The 21,475-nt window shown below is 35.5% G+C and overlaps 2 protein-coding genes across 8 annotated transcripts in view; one reads left to right on the plus strand and one right to left on the minus strand.

Moving 5' to 3' along the window:
• LOC121725729 (protein hu-li tai shao) overlaps positions 1-11,967 on the minus strand; it is a 63,019-nt gene extending 51,052 nt beyond the window's left edge. For 6 of the 7 annotated variants that reach the window (XM_042112804.1, XM_042112800.1, XM_042112803.1 and 3 more), the window contains exon 1: positions 11,657-11,966. The gene's annotated coding sequence lies outside the window, so the exon portion shown is untranslated. Of the gene's footprint in view, positions 1-11,656 lie in introns of all 7 variants that reach the window. The other variant, XM_042112799.1, reaches the window with a different exon arrangement.
• A 1,915-nt stretch (positions 11,968-13,882) lies between these two features.
• On the plus strand, positions 13,883-15,420 carry LOC121725759 (U4/U6.U5 small nuclear ribonucleoprotein 27 kDa protein). Its single transcript, XM_042112860.1, has 2 exons — positions 13,883-14,016; positions 14,101-15,420. The coding sequence occupies exon 2, from the start codon at positions 14,106-14,108 to the stop codon at positions 14,556-14,558; it is 453 nt and encodes a 150-aa protein (XP_041968794.1). The 5' UTR covers positions 13,883-14,016; positions 14,101-14,105; the 3' UTR covers positions 14,559-15,420.
• The last annotated feature ends 6,055 nt before the right edge of the window (positions 15,421-21,475 follow it).

Consider the following 21,475-nt stretch of genomic DNA (forward strand, 5'->3'; position numbering starts at 1 on the left):
CAAAAGCCTCGCTGTGCCCGTGAGAGTGAGCTCTCGAGTTTCGGCGGACGCGGGGCGAGTGGGCGACTCATTACTGTTGCCACTTGCGTAAACACAACCGCCCCGGGCTGCAGACAGCCCGTCCCACCGGTTATCCGGCGTCCCCACCACTGATGGGGCAGCACAGTGGCGAAAATACCGAAAAACATGGCAAAAACCTAAATTCTATTAATTTGTTATGAGAATGTTTAAACTAATAAGAATAAATAGTTTATAGCTCAACGTGATCAGTTTTCTGGGCAAGGCAATCGATTATTCAAATAATATTTAAAAAAACGTGATGAATTAAGTATTTCAGTAATCTAAATGACAACATATTTTAGGCCATGGCTATTTTCTGTTATGTTAATGATCGAAAGCCACGCTTTTGTCAAAAATTTTAAATTTGCACGTCTTATCTTAACAAAAAAAAAATTTAAATATGGCCTATAACCTTTTTCTATAACTGGGCTATCTAAAACTGAAAGAATTTTTCAAATCGGACCAGTAGTTCCTGAGATTAGCGCGTTTAAATAAGTCCATTCAAATAATTTTTCCCGTTTTCCCCACATTTTCCTCTATTTCTTCGCTCCTATTAGTTTTAGCGTGATAAAATATAGCCCATAGCCTTTCTCAATAACTGGGCTATCTAACACTGAAAGAATTTTTGAAATCGGACCAGTAGTTCCTGAGATTAGCGCGTTCAAATAAGCCCTTTCAAATAATTTCCCCCTGTTTTTTCCACATTTTCCTCTATTTCTTTGCTCCTATTAGTCTTAGCGTGATAAAATATAGCCTAATGCCTTCCTCGATAAATGGACTATCTAACTTTGAAAAAACATTTCAAATCGGACCAATAGTTTCTGAGATTTGTACGTTCAAACAAACAAACAAACAAACAAACAAACAAACTAACTAACTAACTAACAAACTCTTCCGCTTTATAATATTATATAGATTATTTTGTTTTAGTGTATCGTTTGGTCGCATTAAAAATTACCTTGGTTTAGCGAATAGATGTATTATAACGCTTTTATTATGACCATTTTCAATGATGGATATGGCAAGAAATCATACTTTTATACAATGAACGTAATATTTAATAGTAAATTAGACACTACGACATATTTTGCAACCCTAAAAAAAATAGGTGTCATAAATCATACTTTCTAGGCAAACTTAATTATATATCTTACCTCCAGGAATGGAATCCACAGCAGATATTAACAGGATTTGTAGGAAAATACCACAAAAAAATAATTTTACTTCAAGTTGAAAAAACACAAAACGCATCCGCCCTTCGACTAGTCAAACTTTGGATCGAGTTTTAACAAGCTAGGGGTAGGGATGTTGGTCGACTCCAACGCAGATAGATAGCCCGGTCTATTGTCTTGAGTCGCACAAAAAAAGAGAAACTGGTTTCGGATTACTTTTAGATTTTTAGTTTTTGCCATGTTTTTCGGTATTTTCGCCACTGTGGGCAGGGATAATCCACGCTATGAGGTTGCAGAAAGTGCAGATTGGATCTGCCGTTCATCATCAAAATTTCTATTATTTATTATCCCTGTTTTGGGTTACCATTGAAGAAGATTCTTCTGATTTTCACGGAGGATCAAGCAAGAAATTTTCCGAATCTGAATTAAGATCAATACTTGGGCCCAGGCCCCAGACTTAGAAAATGTTGTGCTAATATTAGGCAGTTTAAGTCTGCCACCTCGCCGTAGCTTCGCTTGCGATACGCGACGAGGTTAATCGAACCGGGTCCGCCGTATCCTCAGTCCTCACATTTAGACTTTAGTACATTCTAACTCGCTACAAGTCGACGATCGCCAATTTTATGAGCACCGGCTTAGAGCGATATCGCCTCCAGCGGCTCTAGCCTCCCGGTTATAAATAGATAATGATTACAGAGTAATATGCTACATAAAATATACCCCACTATTAAACTGATTACATCTACACGTTTTAGTGCCGAATTTAATGGGTATTTAAAATAGAATCGAGTTTTAAAAAAGCTCTATATTGTATGGATCGAGACTTAAGCTCGATGCACACGCATGATAAGGGAATGAGTACTTTTTCCACGTAGTCACAGAATATTATATATTAGACGTAGTCGGGCTATTACTTTTTTTTTTAAACGGCTTATAATTAACTGATCACCAGAAATTTTAACATTTCACAGACAAAAATAGTACACGATCACCAAAATACAAACAACCATTTTAATGTAAAATGGTAACCAAAGATTTAACATCTCAACTTCCTATTTATGCAAAATGACTCCAAAAAATCATTGTAAAACCAAAAATAATAAATGATCACCAAAATTCGTAAATGATCACCAACATTAAACTAGAAGTCTCTTGTAATAACTAATAAGTATTCCATAACGAGTGAGCTGCGTTTCTAATTCCATTAATGAGCACCGGGTGCCTCATCAGTCATCAGTGGGAGTTTTGTGGCTTCCTATAGCAGCGTGGCGGATTTTCGCGTCGCCAAATTCATGCAAACGTAAAAACCTTTAATTTCTTATATGTATTATTAACGCATAAAACGCGTCTTGTGCAAGGAAAGGTTGCAGTGTTTATTGATTTTGCGATGTTTAGCAAGTAAATCCACAACTTCTCAATACGTGGCCATGCTTCGGCACGAATGGGCCGGCTCGACCGGAGAAATACCACGTTCTCACAGAAAACCGGCGCGAAACAGCGCTTGCGCTGTGTTTCGCCCAATCCCCTACCCTATTCCCTTCCCTACCATCCCCTATTCCCTTCCCTACCATCCCCTATTCCCTTCCCTACCGTCCCCTATTACCCTATTCCCTCTTAAAAGGCCGGCAACGCACTTGTAGCTCTATTGATGCTGCGAGTGTCCATGGGCGACGGAAGTTGCTTTCCATCAGGTGACCCGTTTGCTCGTTTGCCCTCTTATTTCATAAAAAAAAAACTTCATTTGTGCCAAATTCGTTCATTTTAACTTCGCAACAGAAGCTATCCTAACAATAATAATTATAGGGCTACCTCTCGTTAGCCCCGGATTTATGAATAGGCCGTATAGGCCTAGGGGGGCAGCGGCGTCTATAGGGCACCGACAGATTTCGTACATAGGGCGGAATACGGCGGAAATAAAATGGCCTGCTCTCATAACAATATTCGGCAACTGCCTCTCGTAGTCGTACAGCGAACTGTATGTGGTTAAGTAGTAAGTAAACTTACAACCACAAAGTGGTTGTAAGTTGTAACTTAAGGGTACATCCAGCAGGCACTAGAACTTTACTAGATTCACAGGCTACACCACCATCACAGACCACCAATGGTCACACACGCAATATCCTATTTCACCATAATCCGCCATATTACTATAAGTGTGAACCAAATTCTGGCAAACCCATGTTTTGGCAACATTCCAGCTCCCGTACAAATAATATTTCAACCATTACTAAGCTCTATGTTTTAAGCTGGGTATGGGACTTTGACACCGGGACCGGATCTAAGATACTTTTGTCCCGGAAAATATACGGTTCCCACGCTAATATAAACAAATTTTGGCACGACGCGACGGAGTTGCTAGCGTCATCTAGCTTCTCCATAATAGTATGGTTCTTAATTGTTTGGCAAAGTTTTATATCATAGTCATACTAGGAATGACAATATATCACATACTTTAAAGTTTAAACCGGTATTAATTACAGTTTATACATATAATGTACATCGGTTGTGGTGGTATCGGTGTCGTCGTGCTATCGCCTGATAACGTATCGCTAGCTCGATAGCTCAATGGAAACACATTTTTCTTGTCCTTATCGTACGATATAACAATCATTATTTAATGTAACGTCTTCGAAACTTATAATACTTTTAAACTGTATTCTATGCAAGCAAACAAGCGCTACTGACAGTCCTTCATAGTCGTTGAGTATGTTGTAGAAGGTAGTAGAACTTCCTAAAAGACAGACCACTCCTTTGACTGTCGAAGATTTAAGAGTTGTTTCAGCTCTTACTGCAAAATGCCAATGCAGCCACGATGGCCTCTCGTAAAAACTACATCTACCTGCATGCCAAAAATGTCAATCCACAATATAATGTGTGGAGCTAAGAGAAAATTTAGCAAATAATTTAACGTGATTATAAAGCCGAACAAACAACACACCTAGTATTAACTCATACAGTAATGTCAGCAAAACAAACATTTTGATAAAGTTTAGGTATATCATACATGTCATAAAGCATGTTGTTTGGTTTCCATTGATGACCATTGTCCATTATACAAAACACAAAATGACGCCCGCAACTCCGTTGCGCCAAAATTCTTTTACGTCTTTTATTTTTTTATTTCAAGTATGCTATCTGTCTTTTCGCGGGGATCAAAGCGATCCTTTGTGCTACCTGTGACAAAGTTGCCTGCAAAAAAGTATAATACATAATCTAGTATATTATGTGTACATACTGACAACTGTGTTTGTTTTACTACTATCATAATAATTGCGTAAGATTTTGTGAACTGGGTGAACTGAATTTGTTGCTTTGTTGCAATGCTTTAGTAATCCATACTAATATTATAAATGCGAAAGTATCTCTGTCTGTCTGTCTGTCTCGCTTTCACACCAAAACTACTGAGCCGATTGCAATGAAATTTAGTACACAGTTATTCTAGAGTCTAAAAAAGGCTACATTTTGATGTGGGAAAATATCTTATTTCCATGAAAATATCGATGAAAATTAATTCGCATTGCGCGTGGCCAGCGCTCATCCCGGGGGTCCTGGGTTCGAGTCCCGCAGGCGGAACAAAAAGTTTTCAATGTTCCTGGGTCTTGGATGTGTATTAAAATAATATTTCAAAAATCTTAAATATAAAAATAAATATAAAAAATCCAGAAATATATCGATGCAATGAACATATTAGTTCTAATACTATTCAACAGATGGCGTTTTATTTTTTACTCCATTGTAACATAGAACTAATCATACTTATTAGTTATTATGTTTTTGTTTATAATTTTTAATACGTTAGTATATTATGTTTAATAATATTATCACTTGGTATAATAATAATCAATCTATCTTATCTTATAGAACTCCTACTGCATTTCTAATATATTATGTGACAAGTTGACAACAGAAGGCGCTCTAAAATAAAGGAGTTCGAGTGTACCGTGTTGGCCCATATTCCATCAAGAAAATATATTATCAATGCAATCAACATTTTAATTCTAATATATGAAAACAGATGGCGTTTTATTTTTTACTTCATTATTGTAACAGAACTAATCATACCTAATCTATACTAATATTATAAATGCGAAAGTATCTCTGTCTGTCTGTCTCGCTTTCACGCCAAAACTACTGAACCGATAGTAATAAAATTTTGTACACAGATAGTCTAAAGCCTGAGAAAGGACATAGGCTACTTTTTAACTCGAAAAAGGGGTTGTAAGGGGGTGAAAATGCGTAAATTTGGTCAAATTAACTTAGTTCCAAAAACTCAAAACAGATGGCGCCAAGAGTTCCCTAGATCACGCTATTGCTTGCTCATGCGTATTTCTATAAGAGGTGGTACCATGTTGAGCTAGGTTTTTCGATTCTTTCGATTGTTAATTGTTATACACGTTCTATACTAATATTATATATGCGAAAGTATCTCTGTTTGTCTGTCTGTCTGTCTGTCTCGCTTTCACGCCAAAACTACTGAACCGATTGTAATGAAATTTTGTACACAGATAGTCTAAAGCCTGAGAAAGGACATAGGCTACTTTTTAACTGGAAAAGGGGGTTGTAAGGAGGTGAAAATGCGTAAATTTGGTCAAATTAAGTTAGTTCCAAAAACTCAAAATAGATGGCACCAAGAGTCCCCTAGATCGCGCTATTGCTTGCTCATGCGTATTTCTATAAGAGGTGGTACCATGTTGAGTAAATATTTCGATTCTTTCGATTGTTATAAATGTTAATAATAACTCACGTACCAACAAAGAAATCAGAAACAACAGTCAAATACTAAATAGTTTATGGCCTATGGTTATTGGCTATTGGGCAAAGCTAAAGTTGTGTAATGCATAATGCAGCTAAGTTGTGTAACGCTAAATGAAAGGTATAAAAAAATTTAATTTAAAAAAAATCATATTATGTGCACACTAGACGGCTGTTTTGGGTATTTTGATTTAAGGGGTACCAGGGTTTTAAAAAGCTTTTGACACCAATTTTATTGACACCGCGCGCTATAAACTGAAGTCCACGCGGACGAAGTCGCGGGCAACAGCTAGTTTATTATATATTGTTTTTATTCATAACTAGCTGTTGCCCGCGACTTCGTCCGCGTGGACTTTAGTTTATAGCGCGCGGTGTCAACAAAATGTGTGTCAAATTTAAAAACTTTTTAAAACCCTGGTAAGTGGTACCCCTCTTACGGCCGCGCTACACCGGAATGGCAGCGCTGAAAGTGCTCGCCTCGCCGCTGCCATTCCGGTGTAGCGCGGCCCTTAATTAATCAAAATACCCAAAAACAGCTGTGCAGTGTGCACATAATCTATACTAATATTATAAATGCGAAAGTATCTCCGTCTGTCTGTCTGTCTGTCAGTCTCGCTTTCACGCCAAACGCCAAAACTACTGAACCGATTGTAATGAAATTTTGTATACAGATAGTCTAAAGCCTGAGAAAGGACATAGGCTACTTTTTTACTGGAAAAAAGGGTTGTAAGGGGGTGAAAATGCGTAAATTTGTTCAAATTAAGTTAGTTCCAAAAATTCATAATAGCTGGCGCCGTGCGTCTTCTACATCGCGCTGACGCTTGCTCAAAAGTCTTTCTATAAGAGAAATCATGGTATCATCTTACATTTAAGTTTCGATTTTTTTCGATTGTTATATCTATTCTACGGTATTAAATAACTCAGTACTATAAGGTTACGTCACTGCACAGATAACTGTGCAGTGACGTAACCTTAAACCTATCAATGATAAATAGTTTATGGGTAAAGTTGTGTAATTGGGGGACTAAATAATCTTTAAAATTTGGCATAAAATATAAAGTTTAATATAAAAAAATGAAATACTTTTTGTGTGCACACTGCACAGCTATTGATTTAAGGGGTAGCAGGGTTTTTTTATAAAAGCTTTTGACACCAATTTTGTTGACATCGCGCGATATAAACTGAAGTCCACGCGGACGAAGTCGCGGGCAACAGCTAGTTAGTTACTAAAGTTGATTCAGCAGTAGAATGAAATGTAACAGATAGTCACTTTCGTATTAACAGTACAGTAGAAACTCGATGTTCCGGCACTCAGTTCGCGATTAAATCCAGACTGCCATCAGAAAATGTATCGAAAATCAATCAATCAAAAAAATTTTTTTATAAACATTGGTTTTCTGTGCCATTTTTAACAAAAACATAACATTATATTATGTACTGAACAAACAATGAACCTGCTTTTGGTAATTCATTCGATTATCCGGATTTTCGAAAAATCCGGATACTTGAATATATATCGATTATCCGCACTTTCGAACATCTGGATAATATATTATGCCTAACAACAACAATTATTAATAATTAAGTAGTCTGTTAAATAAGTTCTTATTGTAATACTTAAGTACTTATTTTATTTTGATGCTAGCTGTACTATTATGTGATTGAATTGTAAATATTGCTGTTTGACTCAAACATGGGCTGGTCGGGCCGACGCGACGCCATACATGGACATTGTGCCCAAAGACTACTGCTAGGCTTTTCAGGTCAATTCTATTGAGTATGTAAAATAAAAAGCAGTCTCTGTGATGTTAGATTACAACTTGTGTCCTATAATAGCTGTTATTATATATACTTTCTACAGTATGTTTAGATAAATTTATCTAAATTTTGTTAGTCTTGCTAAAACTTGAGAATGGCTGAACTGACTTGGCTAATTTTAGTATTGTTATTTTTGTGGAAGTCCAGTGAAGTTTATATTAGTAGGTGGTGAGAAGTGACACAAAGTTCGCCAGGTCATCTAGTGATTTTTAAAAAATATCTAAAATAGTAAAACTTTTTAAATCCTTTGTTAGTTTTTTCTAATGTGTAAAATCAACATTTTTGAGAAAACATATTTTTGTTGATTGATGTTTCTATTACACTAATACCACAATGAACATAACTAACTACAGAAAAGCTTTATAAAATGAAATAGTTCAGTGTCTAGATAGCAGTTTTCAACTAAAAAAATGCTAAATATAGACATTACATGTAATAGAACTTAAATATTCTTAACTTTTATTCAGCTTATTAAGAACGAATTGAAGTTAAATCAAGGTTAGAGTTTACAAGCTATTGAAGTGCAGCTCACAATGATGGGAACATCATTCCATTATTAATAATTCATTATGTGAGAAAAACACCTAAATGATAATATTAGGTCTAATCATAAAAATAAATAGGAAAAATAAAAGTTAACACTTAGTGAAATAAAAGTAAGTGTTAATTCAACTAAGTAACAACCCAGGAAAAATCCTGTTTATATGGGACATTGTAGACACACACACATATTCAGTGTTTACAAATCTTCCTATTGGTATTATATTATATATTTTATGCTTTTAAAAGTAATTTATGAAAAGAACATTTCCTATGAATGATCAAAGTTACCATGCATTAGCAAAAATTTGCAATTATTTTAAAATATAAGTGAACGCTTTGTGATTGTCGATAGACTAGTAAATATTTTTTGCACAAAGCCTGCAATCATTGGACAAACTTAATATGACTTCATAAGTTTTCAAAATGGTTTCTTTACTGAGCTAAATAGCATTTCATACTTTAATTCATAAGTCACAAATGCCTATAAGGACGGCATTATCCTTCTACGATAAAGTCCTTTCTTTTCTAGATTAAAAAAAATGTGTTTCTCGATGAAAGAGCATTTGTTATGTTGTATCACTTGTATCATGTATGTAAAATCGGTGTTTTATGATAATTAGCACTATTAACACTTGCAAATTTTCCTAAACCTGCAGTGAAAGTTGCAAAACGGAATGTAGGTTACGCAGTCACGCTAAAATAGTCTAAATTCAAACACAAAAAAGTCTAGGTTTTGTCACTTTACAATTTCTTAATTACCATCTCTTGAGAATGGCTTAGCTTTACTTCTTCTGAGCTACATTCATACAATTATTATCATAATAAATAGGAACTTGTCATAATATTATTAACAATTATCCAATTTATTGTAAAATATAAAGCAAATAAAATTGATATAAACAAGCAATTACTCTTTTAAAATGTGAATAGCTTTATATTTTATGATTACACAATTAGTATAATGAATACCAACCAATGTTTCCGATTTTACAGCTCGTGGATTTTAATTGTGTGATACTTGACTGATAAACCATCTTCAAAATGTTAGTCTCGGAAGTGGTCATTTTTAAATTTCCTAAATTTTTATTATGATCAAATTAGTTATACTCTTAAGGGCCCGTATTAGTCCAAATTGCTTCTCTCTTCACACTCTAGCCCGTCTTTCATATTATGCCAGGTGAAAAAGGACGACGCTGTATCATCGCCAAGTTAGCGGGCAGTTATAGGTGTTCTTTTTTTAAAGGATATCTATTAAGATATTAAAAAAATATGTAACATAATTCATTGTAACATAATAAATATATGATGTATTTATACTAAAAAGTTTTAAGCTTTATTTTAATGTATGACTCGAATACTAGAGCAGTTTAACATGTTAATTATAGGTGATTTGGAAGCAACTTCGCAAAGGGGTATGAAGATTTTTATATGTAGCCTGGCCGTCCTATTTTCCGCCATTGTGTTTTTCCGCGTTTATGAATATTTAAAAAAAAAATCTATAGCTAACATTAATATATAACAGCTAACAAACAAAAAATAATCTTGGACAAAACCCGAAAAGTGTCACATTTTGAAGATTTGAGCTGCCAAAGTTGCAATATCTAATGTGACACTTTACGTGGTTTTGTCCAAGATTATTTTTTGGTTGTATTGATGTTAGCTATCCATTTTTGAAAAAAATATTCGTGAACGCGGAAAAACACAATAGCTGTACGGTAGGTCGGCCATAATGTCCGTTCAGGATTTTATATGTTTCGATTTAATAGAAACATATAAAATCCTGAACGGACATTATGACATTCAAAATATACAAAATATATTCACATTGAATGATAATACACATTTGAGAGGCCATAACATGAAGCTCTCTGCCAGTTCCTCAAAAAACAATCCACATAAACACTTTTTGTGCAATCGAGTTGTAAGAGCGTGGAACAGCTTGCCAGAGGATGTTATAGCAGCCCAGAATGTTAATCATTTCAAGAACAGACTTGACAGATATATGAAAAATCAATGTTAAAATGCACAGAGAACAACCTGATACAGGCAACATCAGTTGTGTCAACTGCTTGCCTGATTACATATAATAATAATAATAATAAAAAATCGCATTTTTTTCTAACGAGAAAATTGTATGCTATCGTGTTTTTGAGTAACATAGTCACTAGTGTTAGTCCTGAAGTTTGCTGCATCTTAATTTAACATTCAGTTTTTCATTAATATTGATATTACAGACGATCATGTAAAGCAATTTGATCTAACATGGCCCGTGTTAGATCAAATTGAACTAAAAACTTAAGATTACATTTTAAGTATATTTCTTTCAATGTTAACTATATTACGGATGTAGGTAGCACCTCCATGGTGGGTATTGCACATAAAGTCAAAAAAAAAGCGCTGCTATCATGTAACACACATCCCTTTTTACCATGCAGTGTCACTGATGGTGACATCTCTCTTGCTCAGGCCTTTGTTTCTCTATTCCGCTAGGTATATTAACTTTATGGTATTGCAGACAATAGATTTTCAATTGTTATGTGTCAGCCGGCTGGCGGCTGTCGCTTACGGATTGATGGGTTAAGTAGCCCCAAAAAGAATTAAAAAAAAAAAAAACAATTTTTAATACTGAATCGAGTGCAGAATTGTTTTTTTAAATATAGTTTATTTTTTCTCATGAAAAACTCAGTGTATGAACAACATTTGTACGTGAGCCAAGCGTTTTTTCTGTTAGCGCCAAATGCCAATTAAATCACGTCGAAAATCAAGATTCAGCGTTTATTTCGCTCGTATAGAGCGCCTATTGCTTCATTGAAAGTCCGACCAAATCGAATCGCCGCCTAATCTACTTCGATTCAAGACGATATAGTACTTTTGTAATCCGTCGGGTTATTATGCCATCCGCGCCCTAGCGGTGACATCACCTCTATTGAACTAGATAACAAGTAATAAAATAATGTCACGCCTCGTATTTGGCACAAAAGCCGTACGAAAAACAATACTACATTATAGTAAAGGTAATTTGCAGTTCCAATAGTGCTTTAACGTCGCTAAATAAGCAAATTTCGGCTAACGTAAAACTCTCGGAAGGAACATCAAAAATTAGTAAATTTTTTATCGCTACAGGCAATAATAGTCTTAAAATGTACTGTCTTATTCATTACGATGAAATTGATATAATAAATACGACTCAAATTCAAAGCTCAAGAAAACCACACCCAAATCTTAGGTTGATAAGTTTCTTGTTCCGAGATAATGCATTTTTATACCAGTTTCTTTACAAAAGATAAGACAAATACTGTCAAGAAACTTACCGGCTTTTAGCTCCCGTAATAGATCCGTCGATTTCTGATCTCCACACAGATTCACTACTCTTGAGTACGATAAAACTTACACTAAGCACACCTTCAACATAATACCATAAAACTAAAAAGCACTAACGTTTTTTAACGTTCTAAAGCACTAGCACCACCATAATACCGCTTAGAGCGATATTTCTTCCCGTTTACAAAAAATATATCCGAGAATCCGTTCACACCGCTTCCGTAAATCGATGTCGGCTAAAATTTCGTTTCGTTTCCAGTTTCCACAATCTCTCTATGGTCACTACTCGCTTTTTGGTCGCTTTTGGCGTTCTCGAAACTATTTTTGACAAATAGCACAGGTGGCGCCACAAACTAATATTGCCAAATAAAAGAATGCATTTTCCTTATATATATATATAGATAAAAATATTATTAAATGGTACTATTTCTAATTATTTCACTGAGATTAATTAGTGATAAGAGTTAAGGCCATCAAAATCCTGATAAAAATGCTTTAATTAATATTATTATTGAGGAATGTCAAGCTTGTTAATTTGGTAAAAAATTTCGTCAATAGCAATAATTTGATATCAAAAAATTGAAAAGTTTATATACCTACTAGCCTTTTCTCTACACTTTAAAAGAGCACATTGCAGCTCTACACTCTACATTAATCGTTCGAATTGTTTTCGTGTTTTAAAGTGTTTTAAAAGGTTTTACGCGATTAATATTATTCAATAATCATAGGCTAGTAAAAAAAACTCATAATATGTAATAAAATATCCAATTACTTAATTTATTTTCAGTCCCTTTCTTTTTGAAATTTGATAGGAACCATTCTCCCATTTTCCCGCCAAAATTTTATTATGTCCCTTCCCGAAGTCTATATCTGCCAAATAATATAAAAGTAGCTCCAGTAGTTCATGAGATTAGCTACAACCAAGATGAAACAAGAAAACTACTCCTTTTTACAAATTATTATAAATGTAAGATTGCGCGATTAACGCGATTATAAATTATAAAATTACGGAATTCCAAATCGAAATTGAAGGATTTGTGTTTGTGAATGGAGAATGATACTTAATTTTGATTATTAGCAGTCCACATTCTCTGTCAAAAATAAAGAATATTAGTGAAAGAATTACTTGGATACGTTAATTAGGTAGTTTCCGATTTATAAACAAAACAAGTTATAACTGTACGCAGTACGACGCGGGTGCCCGCGGCGCAGTTGTGACTTGTGATATGCCCTGACGTCATATCACAACTGCACCGCGAGGTTCCATTACCCATACAATAAACGTGATTTTTTGGCTTTTTTGCTCTATCTCAATAACGGCAACAGGTAGGCAATTGAAACTTTCACCAAGGCCTTAATATATAGAATATAATAATACGTGTACTTTAATAATTAATAATAATATTATGATAAAATAAAAAATTAAGGGGGGCTCCCATAGTAATGGTAATTGTAAGTTGGTAAAAAGTGGACCCCGTGCACTTGCACGCCTGTTCACGCCTTCTTACGCCTGTTCTTCTCGCCGGGTTAGTTTCCGAATCGGTTGTAGGCACCATGTAGACGTTCTGAGAACATTTGTTTCAAATTTATTCAGAGATAAAACAATTTTTATTTTATTATTTTATTAAGTCTCAAAGGTGCTCCAAATCCTATTTCCCAATACTTAGGGTAAATAATTGTATCTGGTAACATTTGTTGCGTTCCAACTTCCAATGTTACGAACGACTTTTGGCCTATTGACTGTAGAAAAATTACTTCAATAAAATAAAATATTTTCAAAAAACACTTCAACATAAATGTAAAATGTTCTTAAAATAATTAAATAAAACGTGGAATAGTCATAATTTTTCAAATAAGGTTCAAAAAAGTCTTCAGAAATATATTTTTTATAGTATCTATACTCTATGGCTTTTATGTACGTATAATGGAACGTAAAGGTTTGAGTGCTGCCAATGTGTAGAGAATTACCCAAACTACAGGAATTCAAGATTCAAGTTGATTGTGGGCTTATATTAATATGATTGTATGTATAAATGTATACTTTATTGTACTCGAATTTTTTAACATGTATAAAGTATCATAATTTTTAGAATAAGTTTATAATGAATAATGATATTAAGATTAAATAATGGATAAGTAGGTCATAGATTTGTAGGAAATTCGATAAATTAGTATTGCAACCCTGCTTTTGACATTATGATCTTGATCTGTGATCTGTCAGAACAAATTGTCATTTGTCAAAAATGAAACATTCATTTTCAAAATTGTTCAAAATGGCGTGCAACTAGGTTGTGTGTTACTGTTAATATTTTTGTTTTAAAATTTTACACACTGTTATCCTGATATTTAGGTTCGTATTTATCGGTTTTCATCTGCATTTACAATTAAGAAAGTCGTGTTGTACATTATGTTTATTGTGATGTGAATATTTCAGTTTAAATGGGTCGCTCGCCGAGTCCTCGGCGGCGTGACGACAGAAGAGATCGCCGCGACAGAGATAGGGACCGCGACAGGGATCGCGACAGGCGGCGGCAGCGCACCCGGTCCCGCTCGCGGTCCCCGGACCGGCGGCGGCGCTCCCCGGAGCGGAGGCGTTCGCCGTCGCCGCGGCGCAGGCGCTCGGTGTCCCCGGCGCCTACCACCTCCTTCGTCCCCAAGCCGAAGAAGAATTTCGGCGAGCGACCGATCGTGACGCCGGCCGACCTGGAGGGCAAGACGCCCGAGGAGCAGGAGATGCTGAAGGTGATGGGTTTCTGCGGCTTCGACACGACCAAAGGTAAGAAAGTCGAGGATAATATCGACGGCGAAGTGCACGTCGTCCTCAAGCGCAAATATAGGCAATACATGAACAGGAAAGGCGGATTCAATAGGCCTTTGGACTTTGTCGCGTAGCTCGGTAACGCACAATCTACTCATGCTAGTGTTAGACCTGCAGGGTCTGTGTTTTTAGACACTTATGTGATATTCGCTTCTCAGCTTGCCTTTGTGCTTCATTTTATATAGGTGCTCAGAAAAGTCATCCATGTTTACATACTCAGTCCTAGACAGCATACTTGAAGCAGATAGTAACTGCAGATAAATAATAATAATACATTTGGTCCTGCATCTGCTTGACACATAAGAAAGGGAACTGGTTCATGACCTTTTGTTACTTGACATTGAGCACATCCCTCGCGGGGAGAGTATGAATACTACAATATAATTATGTTGGCTCGGTTACTGCTTTCTTTTGGCACAAAGGCAAGCTCTAAGCCACCTTTTACTTAGGAATAAGTGTTAACATTCTGTTGCTGATGTTTTAGAGATGCAACTGTGGTATTACATTGATATTTAAGTTAAATATTATTTATTATTAAGTAAAAAGCTGGCAACGTACAGATTAAACCAATTTTTTTTTAATGAAATAAAATATTGAGATTTTTCCTTTAATTATTAATATAGCTATTTGGCAAATTACACCAGGCTGATAATATCATAATATCACATTTGCATCCTACCTTAATATAATTCTGCCACAAAACACAAAGCAATTACATTCCAGATAAATAGCAGCAATGCAATGTTATGCCATGGCCTGGTAAACATTTATTTTGTTATGACTAAACCACATTATGACCACCCTGTAATTCTGGGTTAAACATAACCCTGGGTATATATTTATTATCTTTCATTTTAATGATACATATTATTCATAAAATTGAATACTTTCGGTCTTACCACAAAAGATTTAAACATTATTTTATTGAACAGTTATTTTGAGACCATTTTGTACTGAATTTTTCTCCCATCAACTGTTCAACAGGTGTTTAAATCTTTTGTGGTAAGACCGTTGATGTTTAACACATGGTTAACTTTAACCCTGATCAATGCGAGAGGGCCAAAATTATAATGTTTAAATATTTTTTGATGCAGCCCCAGAAATAAGTGTACAAAAGCCGTTTGTTGTTTTGTGGCATATACTAGTCGTAAGTTAGATTAAGTCTGTTATACAGTGCCCGCGCGCTGCGAACGCCCGCGCGGGAGCCGGCTCAGCGCAACTGCGCACCAAGAAACCTGACGGAGTGGATTTGAGAGCGACATATCAATGTCCAAGTGACCGTAGGACAGCTGAGCGAGGATTTATACACTTATATACTACAAATAATAAAAACTAAGGAAACGTTAACTCCCATACTTCAACTGTTTTGAATTTGGTTCCTTTTCGCACACTAAAATATGGCAATAACAATGAAACACTAACACTCAAATTTACTAAATGAAGCTGTTAATATTAATTGTCACTTCTATATTTACATAAAATTGTGTACCGACTACATGCATTAAGTATGCATGTATTCAGGTCACATTTTGTAGACTTGTGGACAATTTTATTGACACAGGTACTCTTCCTTAGTTTTTATTATTCGTAGCAATAGATATCATGTGCACTCAGTTTAATGCTGCTCTCTCAGATGCCCGTAGTGTTGCATTGAGTCACACCACCCTCCCGTTGCGAGGCTCTCTACGGTCACTGGACTGTCCCATAAGACTGACGCTCGCCGCGTCCGTTGAACGTTGCCCGCCCGACGCGCCACACACATAGTCATAGTTACAGATATATTTATACACGTATACACCACTCCCCTCCCCCTCTGTCCTCCATAATGTACAATAGTCAAGCCCGCTCCGCTGGAGTGTGCTGTTTTCAAAACATCAAAATGGAGTCTACACTTTTTTGGTAGATGACCATTTACCTTTTGAAAAACACTGCACTCCGCCGGACCGGGCTCCATAGCCCATATATACAAAGGTTGCTTAAAATGTGATATTTTTTTACATAATGTTTAAGCGCACACGCGTCGTGCGGGGGCGCGGCGGCACTCGTGCGCGCTCACACCCACTCCGCCCGGTTTGTCACACCATCCGCACTTTCAGAATGAATCTAAAATTCTGTTTTGGTCTCCTATTCCACAAAAATTACGGTTCCTCCAAATCATGAAGCATGAAAATAGCAAATATCCAAACAAAGATGCAGTTTGGATAGTGTGTTTGTTCAAAAGTTTCAACAACGCAAACACGAAATATTATGATAATGGCCATCCGATGATTTGTATCGATTGAGACGTCGAAGCTATTACGATTATCCGAAAATAATGGATTATTGGATATGCCCTTTTTAACGTGACTGTAAAAAGGCTGTTGTTAAAATTTCAAAGTAAGTATTAAAATTATTCTGAGTTGACTTAGAAAATTTTGTTTACATTGAAAAAGTCAACCGATTCGTTCTCCATGTAAATACCACAGACCTAAGGTATTTTTTATTTGTAATAAAAATTTGTACACTTTGGTATTATATTAAAATTATTATTTTACATTCTGTAGATATTAATGGAAATTGCCCTTGGATGCCAATGTGAAAAGAAGCTTAAAATTGAAATAATATTACAGTTCAAATGCTAAATTTTTTATGTCTAAATCTATTGTGGCAACTGGCATAATAAATCTTATTTCTTTAAAAATTATATGTATTAGATTTAAGTTTATTAACTATATATTATCTAAATTCAATCTTCTGAAAACTTTTCTCATAAAAGTATTTCGAATATTTTGATGTACTTATGTGTTGTGACTTGTGTAGTTGTGTATTACAAAATAGATTTCAGATTTTTGTTGGTATGTGGTGATCTGTAATCTGTGTCGGTCTTCTTGTTCATTTTGTGGTTTAATTTATGTTTTGTAGAATATTATTGTCGTAGGCATGACACAGAGTACATTTTTTTTGTATTTCTTGAAAACTGTAAAACCCAAGGACTTAAATTTCAAATAAATCTTTTTCTGGATCAAATAATGTTTTATTTTGACTTTTATTCATGAAGTCGTCGCCTCCTATACCACTTGAACTTGAATATTGATTGTTCGATTAATAACTTAGCGCTCCAAAGAATGTGATGTTAGTCACCATATCGACTGTGATCTATGAATATAGTATGGTCAACTATAGTCCATAGAGAGAGAGCATAGGAGACAAGAATAGGAAAATATTAATAATAAAAGTATTATCAATATTTTCCTATTCCAATTAAAGAATTGACCCTCGCTAATCCGGCCCCTGGCTAATACGGCGCCTCTTGTGATCCGACACGGGCCACGGCCTTAGTCGGATTAACGGGGGTCTACTGTATCTAGATAAAAAGGCGCCATCTACTGACAACTTAGGAAAGTTGAGAAAACCAAAATCATCCATTGTCAGCCATAAAATTTATTTCATTAGGATTCAATTTAAAAGCATTTAAAACAAAACATTTCAAGCTTAAAAATAAATAGGAACATACATTTTATATTCAACAAATAACCCAAGTTTAATTGAAGGGGTTTTATAAATTAAATAAAGTGCACTTATTATTATGATATAACACATACATACATTGTGGATTTCAATTGCATTAGATTTGTTGAAATTACTTATGTACAATAATTAATAAATTTCCTAAATGTACCTAAGTAGTATAATTTCTGAAATCATATTGTAGTAAAATTAAATAAAACTAATGTGCGTGATTGCAAAATAAAGATCTTAGATACCGTACGTAATGGGGACCTATTTATTAATATATTTTATTCCGTTCGCCATATTTAATAGCTGTAGTTCGTGACTTATTTACCCAAAGCCTGTCAAGAAAGTGAAGTAATTAAAAAGTGGCAACATCGTAGTGTCATCCCTTTCAAATCAATCTAAGAAAAAAGGGATGACACTACGATGTTGCCACTTTTTGATTTCTTCACTTTCTTGACGGACTATATGTACCTACTATCAGGAATGTCAAACCCATCCGATTGATCGATCACAGCTGACATTGATTTGACATAAGTCGACCACATCATGTAGGTCCGTCAACTGCATACTACCTAGGAATCAATTTCCTTAATGGTACAAACTACAAAGTTTACAAACAATAATATTGAACTGTTAACATAAGAAACACAGTAAAGCAGATCAATAGCCAACAATGTTAGTGGAACTCACCACCGGTGGTTGTTATAATTACAATATCATTTCAGAATAGTAACCCTTACGGACTCGATAATATTTAGCACACGTTGCGTCATAATAATATTATTACTAACATAATCTAGACATGCACAAACGACGCCTCCTCTTATTATAGTGCCTGCACACAAACGAAAACATAAGTTTACGCAAAGTCTTCAGGACTGGTAAATCAATCTTCGGATATTTTTAAATATTCACAAATTTTGATATGTAATATGTTCAATACAATATTATAATTTGGCAAATATGATTCATGAGTGTTTGGTGTCACAAACAGTTCACAGTTGTTTTAATTTCGAGCCTTTTTCAGTTTTTCTTGCTATTTTTTAACCCCCGACAAAAAAGAGGGGTGTTATAAGTTTGACGTGTCTGTTTGTGTTTTGTGAAATCAAACATCTACATTAGCGGTCCCCCGACACACCGTGACAACAATTACATGGACTAAAATATCACTTTACACTTAGGAATTATTTAAACTTAAAGTCAGTAAAATATATTATTTCATTACTTTTTAAAGTTGTTTGGCGGGGGTTTTTTTTTTAAATTTCTTAATTTAATAACTGAATTAATTATTACTGATACTATACACAAATTCATAATAATTATCTTTAACTAGACACACGTCTTATAGGCAAGAATTTTAGGCTCAACATTTAATAAAGCGCTTTCACACTAACTACCTTAGTTTCGAGCTATGTAGCTTACATACAAAATCCGACTTCAAATACCTTACATCTTTCTATCATCAGCGAATCTCATCGGGTTCGAAATGGATTCGCATCGGACGTAGTATGAAAGCGCTCTAACATTTTACAACACTTATGACAATATCAAAATCACAAAGGAGATAAAATTACACACTCAGGGGCATTGACTTCTGTTTCCTTATTAATTGCTCAGGGGCAATTATTTATTAATAAAATTGTATTATATTTTTACACTTAGGCAACACTCGACAGCTCTCAACTTAGGCTGTTCGCACACGACGCGAAAAAGATGCCGGCAGATCTTTTTATTTCGGATTCTGTTGTACACAGACCTTTTCACAGTCTACCTAGCGATAACTATTCAAGTTCCGCTGTCTTCGTCTGTCGTAACTTTTAACGTGCCAGGCAAAAACAAGCAGACCTAAGTTGAGATAGGTATTCGCTGTGCAAACATTTTTGTTAGTAAGAGAGCTATACATGGTAGGTAACACTATATTTAGCTCTACCGCGGTCTGCAGCGTGCGTTAACGGCGCGCGGCGTTGGGAGACTGTTCCCTACGAGTCGCGACAGTTTTGTCGCCGTAGTTCATCGGTACAGTACCTACCGATCAACGCGGCCAGCGACCGCGATCAACAAAAATTCAAACAAAATGCCTTATGAGGCGTTTTGTTTTGTAGGGGAGGGGAAGGTGCTATTTGTGTTACTCGAGTGTCATGGAGACCTAGTAGGATTTTTACATTAGGTAAAACTGATAAAAAAATAATAAGAGCGTTTTTTATTTTAGCGGTGAGTTCAAAAAATGCAGCCGTTTTAAATATTTGAAAAAGAAAATATATTTAGAAAATTGCTTATTTAGGTATATAATATACGCGCTTTTGCCCGCGGCTTCGCTCGCGTTATGAAGGATTATTATATACAAACTTTCATCCCTTATTTTAGTCCCTGGGGGGTAGAATTGATAAAAATCCTTTCTTAGCGGATGCCTACGTCATAACATCTACCTGCGTGCCAAATTTCAGCCCGATCCGTCCAGTGGTTTGGGCTGTGCGTTGATAGATCACTATGTCAATCAGTCAGTCACCTTTGAGTTTTATATATATATATATATATATATATATATATATATATATAAAAAACTCACAATATACAGATATTTTATTTTGCACTAAACTAAATGATTTAGTCCTTGTTGTCTAAAATCTATATAAAATATCTGCGAAGCTTAGTTAGGACAATATGAAGCGTTATTTTTTAATATTTATTTTAAAATGCCCCTATAGGCTTACCTAACCTTTGAATCGTCACTGCTTTATATGGAAGCTTCTTCGGGGTATACTTAACATACTCTCATCTTAATCTGACAGATCCGATGACATTTCAATATTCAAAAAACCCACCACGTGAGAAATCTGATTTCTATTCCATGATAATTAGACATGTCGGAGACATGACACGCTCGAGCTCGTCCCGAAATCTCCTCTTCCCCTCCCCAACTATCATGAACTAAGAAAATAAAACCATTAGCCTACTAATGGTTTTATTTTCGAGTAGCGACCCATGCCGCCGCTGCTTTGTAGTGGCGTATAACAAAATGAAACTTATAGGCGTATGTCATAAAGTGGCATTTTATTTGAAATTGTGTCGGTCACCTGCACTTGCATACTTTGCATTTAGGATTTTCTTAATTTACTCAGACTAACAAATAATTTATTAATTATTGAGATCTTTTTGGAATAGCGTATTAAAAACGGCGGCCGAGATATTTTGTAAGTGTACGATGTAACAAGCTCTATCGTAGAAATCATTACACAAGTGTAGAGCTAACTCTCTACTTATGCTAGATAGTAGATCTATATGCGTCCGCCCAAACGCGCGCTTTGGCCGTCAACGGCCCCCTACAAGAGCGATCGGTCGCTAATGCTCACAAGTTTTATACCTCAACGTGGAGCGGAGAGAGTTGCCGGGTGAGAGGGGATGCATTCAATCCCAGTTCATATGTTAAAAATCACAAATTCGAAGTCTAGGATTATATTAATCTGGTGCCCCCCCCCCCCCCCCCCCCCTATATAGG

The sequence above is a fragment of the Aricia agestis genome, chromosome 3 (assembly GCF_905147365.1).
Source record: "Aricia agestis chromosome 3, ilAriAges1.1, whole genome shotgun sequence".
Classification (NCBI taxonomy): domain Eukaryota; kingdom Metazoa; phylum Arthropoda; class Insecta; order Lepidoptera; family Lycaenidae; genus Aricia; species Aricia agestis.

Coding starts and splice junctions, on each gene's coding strand:
- LOC121725759 (XM_042112860.1), top strand. CDS start 14,106: ATGGGTCGCTCGCCGAGTCCTCGGCGGCGTGACGACAGAAGAGATCGC.